The sequence below is a fragment of the Myodes glareolus genome, chromosome 17, assembly GCF_982192425.1.
Source record: "Myodes glareolus chromosome 17, mMyoGla1.1, whole genome shotgun sequence".
In the NCBI taxonomy this organism is placed as follows: domain Eukaryota; kingdom Metazoa; phylum Chordata; class Mammalia; order Rodentia; family Cricetidae; genus Myodes; species Myodes glareolus.
This window is the reverse complement of record NC_142042.1, coordinates 12,177,879-12,185,555: the sequence shown is the minus strand read 5'-3', so window position 1 is coordinate 12,185,555 and position 7,677 is coordinate 12,177,879. Positions and strand designations below refer to the sequence as shown.

Below are 7,677 nucleotides of genomic sequence, written 5' to 3'. Positions count from 1 at the left end.
ACAAAATGGCTTACTTTGTTCAAATCCTCATCTAAAATTTCAAGAGGTAAGTTAAGTGAACATACATATTGGTGATCGGAAGGATGAACCCATTTTCTTCTGTGTCAGTTCAGCTTTTAGCATCTGTAAATCTGAAACTGCTTGTTTCCTCATCTGTAGAAAGAGGTGTCTTTTTAAAATGGGCTTCATCCCAGCTTTCTAGACAGATGGCATGGTGGGAACTGGCCTCACCCTCCATGCCTTCACTCTTGCTAGATCACTACAGTAAGCTGAATTATCCATTTTGGCTAAATAGGCATTCTTATCTAGCTAGATGAGCATGGCATAACATCCTTTATGAGTATATAAAGGGCAGTTGAAATGTCTCAAAATATAGAATAAAAGGAACTTTACTTTTAGGAACTTTAGCTTCAGAATCTCAGTGTGTAACAAGTAAAACAGGCAGTAACAGGATCCTGAATACAAGAGCCTTTAGGAAATGGATAGTTAAGACACATAATAGGATACACTTGTGCCCAAAATGCTTCTAAGGGTCTTAAACCTTTGATTTCCTCATTTTATAATTAAGGAAATGAGCCAACCAAAAGGCTGAGTACTTTGCTCAGAGTATAAAACTACAAGTTTGGAACAGCCACCTGTATTCCACATACTGTGTATGGACCAAAAGCGTGAGCACCACCTATGAATTTGTTAGGAATAAAGAACCTCAGGCTCCCCTGGGTTTATGAAGTCAAATGCTGCATTGTAAACAAATTCTCCTGTTAAGATAAAACCATTAAACTTCAGAAGCACTACTTATGCACCACTACCGTGAATAAATATGGTTTCTGTCTTGTATTTCTCAATGGTATTGGTGGGGATGTTTTAAGTGGTTCATTCAGAAGTCAACAAATACTATTGGTTACATGTCTTTTAGGCACTATGATTAAATACAGGATTTTTTTTCTTCCAATCTGTAAGATGAAAATTTCTTGTCTTTAAAACTGAATTACTATTTAGGGTCAAGTCATAAGTCACAAGTGTAAACTCTAATGTGCATGCTCTCCGGAAGAAAGTGGAGGAAGTCATGACTGAAAGTTTAGACACCCTCCTTTCTGCATCCCCACTATCCTCGGGTATACAAGTCTCAACTTTGGCTTCTTCTCCACATACTGAACTGATATGGTTCCCTTCACTGGACAAATTATTTTTTATTGCATATTACTTAATAAAGTTATCCTGTGTTCTTTCCCCCTTAAATCCTAAGCATCCTAGTGCTGAGGCAGCCTTCAGGGAAGTGAAATGCATCTAGAACCGCACTGTCCCATGTACTAGATAGGAGTAAATAAAATTCAAAGTTTAGCATCTAGCAGAAGAGCCATACTCTATATTTTTGAAAATAACAACAATAAAATGATTATCCAAGAAAAGGGAACAAATTAAGTGGGAGTTAGAGGCTTATTAGGAGGTTTGTCAGATTTATGAATGTCAGAAAATGTAGAAAACTATTTTAAAGTGTTTTTCTGTTTATATTATACCGATTCACATGATCCTTTAACTCTTAATTACTTCTAGTAAAATTTTATTTAACTTTTCTTTAGCCTTGTAACATGCATCTTTTTAGAGTATTTAGTTTTCTTCCCACATTTTTTAATCCATATTCTTTGCTGTTAAAGTGCACTAATTTAAAGAGTCAGTATGGCTATCCTTACAATATTGATGTTTAAGGATAAACTCCAAACTAATTTATTTCAAGATGAATGTTATAATCTGATTAGGAGAAATATAGATTACCTTAACTTCTAATATGAGTTTCATTTTATCAGTATCCAATTTTCTCTTAAGTTGGTCAATTGCATGCTGTACTTCAGTGATCTGGATTATAAGATAATTCTGTGTGAGACAGAAAATCATTTATTTAGAATAATATTTGTGTATTTCGTATAAATGGCCTTATGAACATAAACTATGAAGTGATCACAAAAATAATCTATTTCAGAAAATCTTACTGTTTTGAGTAGACACTCAAACTCCTTTCTGTGTGCTTTAGGAGTGACTGTCTCTCCTCTTCTACCTCTAATCAGCTATTATTTTTAAAAACTGAGCCTGGCACCATGGCACACACTTCTCAGTATTCAGAGGCTGAGGCAGGAGGATCTCAAGTTTGAGGCCAAACTGTCTCAGAAAACAAAATGGATGTTTGTAAAACTGACCATCAATTTAATATCATTAACACTATTATCTTACAAAGATACTAGCAAACACTTTTTCTTGAAAAATTTATGTGTACAGTTCTCTTTACTAAGAAGTTATTTAAGAATTTTATACTTCCATGTATGACTGTGGTGGCATAAGCCTTTAGTCCCAGCACTTAGGAAGCAGAGGCAGGCAATCTTTGAACTCAATGTTAGCCTGGTCAACAGAATGAGTTCCAGGACAGCTAAGGTTACACAGAGAAACCCATTCTCAAAATACAAAAAACAAGCAAAACAACAACAACAAAAAACTTCTAAAGTTCCTTTGTGAATCAGGTTATCATGCTGAACCGAAGCATGATTAATAAAAGCTGAGAGAGACCTGAAGGTCAGAAAAACAAAACAACTAGCCAATGACTCTTACCTCTACCTCAGTCTGAAATGGCGATCCTGCCTCCAGGAATCTCAGAATGAGACTGTGACTGAGAGCTGTCTCCTCCTGTTTTATAATCACCTCTAGTTCTGGGATTAAAGGCATGTACCACCTAGTTTCTATGGCAACTAGTGTGGCTACTGGGATTAAAGGTGTGTGTTACTACTGCCTGCTCTGGAAGGCTGACCAATGGGGCTGTTTTACTCTCTGGTCTTCTGGCAAGCTTTATTTATAAAATGCCACCATATTTCCCCATTTTGTCTAAAATAAAAAGGAAAGCTATAACTAATATAAGACAAACTATATACAATAAATACAATAACTATATACAGTATTTACAGGCCAAATATACATCAACAATGTCTTGTCCATTTGCATTTGACAAATTAAGAGAAAATATTCCATATCTATCCTATCCTGGTGAGTCCAAAGTCTTGTACCTAGTTTACTTTCTATCATAACTTGACTTCTGTGTCTGGTAAACAAGGAAAACTATATCTAGTCTTCAACTCCCTCAGAGACCCAAGAAGAAAATAATATTAATTGAGTAAGCAGGAAGTGCAAGTAAGAAACTTCTAAAAAATGTGAGTAATTATAGAAACAGCTGGCTGCCTGGACAGTCATGCAAAATTCCTCTGCAATGTTGGGGCATCCATCTTCAGCCTATAGGCCTAGCATATCTGACGGACTTTTCTGTGAAGCAGGATATTCTAAAGGGCTGTCCCTCCTTGTCTTGGTAATGTTTGGCAGTCACTTTCTTTTGTGTCCTGCTTGTCTAATTAGGACAACATATTGTCAGCAGTCGAGGCAGGGACATTTTCTTGCACAGTGGCTTACTTCTGCCACAAAGCAAGGAAACTCCATGTGAAGGTTATTTGATGAGCATTATCTTCTCTGAAGTAGATTGGTGCTGCCAGGATCAGACATATCTTATTGTCATAAAAAAAGAACTTAAGTTATTAAAACACCTTAAATGCCATATTATGTGAATTTCTGAAGTGTTTGAAGATGACCTATCTAAAATATATCTTTGTTTGACCTTGAAAACATACCTAATGTGACTACAAGTTCGATTATACTAGGTGATTAACTATTAACTTATATTTTGTTAATATCCTAAACAGTTGGTAATAATAATTTTCAAGAACTAGAAATTTGCATTAAATTGTTAAATGAGATATAGGTGCAATACCTTGAACAGAGTAGAAATATATGAAAAGAATAGTCTAACAAAATTAGTCTTAAATTTGTATCACTATACAAAATTTGTATACAATATACAAAAGTCCAATCCAAAGTTTAAATGTAAAACATTTAAAACTAGTAGTTGCTTTTTAAAAGTAGATTCAAGGGCTGGAGAGATGGCTCAGAGATTAAGAGCACTGACTGCTCTTCCAGAGGTCCTGAGTTCAGTTCAGCAACCACTGGTGGCTCACAACCATCTGTAACGAGATCTGGTGCTCTCTTCTGACCTGCAGGCATATACCTGCAGGCAGAATACTGCATACAAAATAAATAAATAAATCTTAAGGAAAATAAAAGTAGATTCAATAATCTACTTTCTATCTTAGCATATTTGTTCTCCCTTTTCCGTTTCTGAGTAGATTCAATAATCTACCCTTACCATATCTATGTCCTCCTTTTCTTTTCAGAGTAGATTCAATAATCTACTATTTTATCCTATCATATATATATATCTCTTTTTTTTCTTTTCAAATCAAGGACCTCAAATTTAATTTCCTTTGTTTAGCTTTTTCCTGACCATTATCCATAACAACCTGTAACCAACACACTAAACAAAGGCAAACATCTATGATCCAGTTTTTGGGAATGTGGACATAGTTTTCTAGGCTACTTCCTGCTAATTGTGGGTGCTGATATCTCATGGGGACCCAAGGAAATTTAGCATTATGGTCAAGTACTGACTGCAGTATTCTGTGAGGCAGGATCATCTCAGTCAGAAGTTTTAAGACTGTTTTGGATGTAGAACTTAGAGTAAACTGCAACAGAGGTACTCTGAGATGTTGGATCTTCTGAGCTATCTGCTTCTATCAGAAAATTTCCCTAGATCAAACCTTAATTTCCTGTGAAAATAAAAGCAAAACTTCTCCAAAGTAACAACTTTTGACTTAAATTTTGATGTCAAGGCAACATTCAGTATCTAGACTCTCTGTATTTTCCATCTTTACTTGGCTTTTTTTAAAAAAAATATTTTTCTTTTTAATTTTTGGTTTTTTGAGACAGGGCTTCTGTTTCCTCAGATCTTACTCTGTAGATCAGGCTAGCCGGAACCTCACAGAGATCTACCTGTCTCTGCCTCCCAAGTGCTAGAATTAAAGGCGTGCACCCCCATGCCTCGGCCTCAAACTCACAGAGATCCGCCTGCCTCTGTTTCCCAGGATTAAATGCGTGTGGCACCACATCTGACAATATTTCTTTTTTTTTAAGGACTTTCTTTATCCTTTTTCTTTTCTCTCTCAAGCCTATGAATATTTTTAAACACAGTGTAAACCATTTAATTTTTTTTCTTTTTATTCCCCCTCTGAATCTGTCTTTACTGTATATCAATATCTTTTTCTGACCACATAAGTCTTTAGTCTGATAAGAGACATGACTAGGATTAAAGCCATGGCTTTTACAACTGGATTTGCCCCACTCCTTGGCTTTCTGAGAGTCTAGCTTCAAGGCAGAGGTACTGGTGGGAGTCACATTTTTTACCACAACCCTGTAGAGTTTCTAGGTCCATGCCACTGCCAAGAAGGATGCTGCTGGCTGCTCATAAACACCATTTAAGAGTTTGATGGCTGAGCCTCTTAAAAGATGTATGATGTTTCTGCTAACTGCTGGCCTCTAGCAAACAGAGTCTACCAGAGATAACGCTGTTATCAGGAAATCATGCTTGACTCTGTTCTTTTGTCTGTCCAGAATCATTTTTTAAAAAAGCTTTCTCAGGCTATGTGTAGAAATTCTTGCCTAATGTTTGGGCGCCAAATGAAGCACAATTAATAAGAACTCAAGAGAGAAAAATTGGGGTTCAACCTGAAGGTCAGAAAAGCAAAACAGCCAGCCACTAGCTCTTAACCTCCACTTCAGTCTGAAATGACAATCATGCCTCCAGGAATCTCAGAATGAGACTGACTGAGAGCTGTCTCCTCTTGTCTTATAATCCTCTCTAGTTCTGGGATTAAAAGCGTGCACCACTGGGATTAAAGGCATGCACTGCTGCAGGAGCTCCTTCTGCGCCTTCAGCCAATAGCCTTTAAGATACCAGCCCAACTGGGCATGGTCTCTTTCACTTTAAAAAGCAGCGGTAGCCCTCTCTCCCTCCCTCCCTCCTCTCTCTCTCTCTCTCTCTCTCTCTCTCTCTCTCTCTCTCTCTCTCTCTCTCTCTCTTGCTTTGGGCTCTGCTTCTGGTTACTAGACAATGTTCCTGGTCATGCATAGGGCTGTTGTAGGACGGTAATCTGTAAGTTTTCCCTTTAAATAAATAACCCTTTTATTAATCATAATTCCAAACTGGTGTGGGATTGTTTCATGACTTACACCTTCAATACGCCACCCTGTTTCTATGGCAACTAGTGTGGCTACTGGGATTAAAGGTGTGTGTTACTACTGCCTGCTCTGGAAGGTTGACCAGTGGGGCTGTTTTACTCTCTGGTCTTCTGGCAAGCTTTATTTATAAAATGCCACTATATAGAACCTAAAATATTATAAGATAAAAATGTTAATTAGACTAAAATAGTATTGAATAATATGTTAAGTAATTATTTTAGCCTATTTGGATTTTATTTAAATTTACCTAAAGTAGTAAAACATTACCTATTTCATCGTGTCATTATCAAAGTGAAGGCATTATCAAAATTAACATATCTTTAAATCTTTTGGATATATAAGATCAATCTAACGAAATACAAACTTAAATGAATGCTGGTTTATTTATTTTTGTCTATTTAATTATGTGGTAGAATTATACAATAAAGGATACTCTTGTCTTTGATGTAAGATTCAAAATTATCTCAAGAAAAAAATAAGTTGATCAAAATTCCATGATTTAAAGAATTCCATAGAACATCAGTAATTCTGAGTTCTGTGGGTGCCATAACTCCCTCTACCCCCAGGACTACAGTGAGCTAGCTCTATTAGCACCTTACTCTTGTTTATCAGTTATTGATTTCTTTGTAATGCTAATTAGCCTAAGGCAACCAGAGCATTTGTTACTGAATCAGAGTTCTACCTAGTTAACCTCCACAAGGCTAAAGGAAAGACTTTTATATGTCATGACTCTGTGTCAGAGGAAACCTAGTAGAATCACCGTTATCGAGGTTAAACATTAGAATGAAATAGTTGCCTTCCACTATCTAGGGTAACTATCAGAATGAATAGTTGTTTTCTAAAGTTCTTAGACCTTGAAGATGTCATCATGAAAAACAGTGATTGTTTTCTCTAAGCTACAGAGCTGTTTTTTGGAAACAGCTCTACAGCCTTTGCATGACTTTGGCATACCAGGAGGTCTTGAATCTCTGTGTACTGCAGACAGTGACAAAAAGGACAAAAGTGGCAGGAGTGTGATGCTTTCCTTCAGAAAACATACAGATTAGATCATGGCTTTGGTATGAGGAACTTGTTTACCCCCAAAACAACTTTTATATGACAATCAGAAACTAAGCCTTTGCATTGGCTGTTGGAAGTTCAGTTCATAGAAGTCGTTCCTCCTTGCTATGACAGAGAGCTGAAATTACATCTTGGAATGACCCTCTTTTAGAACACTCAAGCACTCTGGGACAGGTTTCTCTCCTGTTTTAAAAATATAGGATCCTATTAGCTACTTTCAACTCTACTGCTGTTCTTAGAAAAAAAGCTGTCTTGGAAAGCCAACAATACTGACAGGGATGAAATTACAACAGCACCAAGGCCCTAAGAGACATTGTCTTCTGACTCGTGCCTCCTCAGCAGGCCGGGGACTTTGTTTTTTATTGTCCAAGCAAGTTTTGCTCCAAGTAACCTGGAGAATCCTAAGCAAAATACAAGTTAAAGCATACTTCCTGCATAGGACTTTTGTAGAGGAAGGGA

At 36.7% G+C, this 7,677-nt stretch overlaps 1 protein-coding gene across 15 annotated transcripts in view; it reads right to left on the bottom strand.

Moving 5' to 3' along the window:
• Spata1 (spermatogenesis associated 1) overlaps positions 1-7,677 on the bottom strand; it is a 38,863-nt gene that overhangs the window by 7,536 nt on the left and 23,650 nt on the right. For 7 of the 15 annotated variants that reach the window (XM_085677585.2, XM_085677578.2, XM_085677576.2 and 4 more), the window contains 2 exons: positions 1,774-1,872; positions 66-153 (listed from right to left, as the gene is read on the bottom strand). The exons of 1 other annotated variant lie outside the window; for it this stretch is intronic. In XM_085677585.2, coding sequence (XP_085533711.1) covers positions 66-153; positions 1,774-1,872 — 187 coding nt within the window. Of the gene's footprint in view, positions 1-14; positions 154-1,773; positions 1,873-7,677 lie in introns of all 15 variants that reach the window. 7 more of the 15 variants (XR_014997514.2, XR_014997515.2, XM_085677579.2 and 4 more) reach the window with 3 other exon arrangements.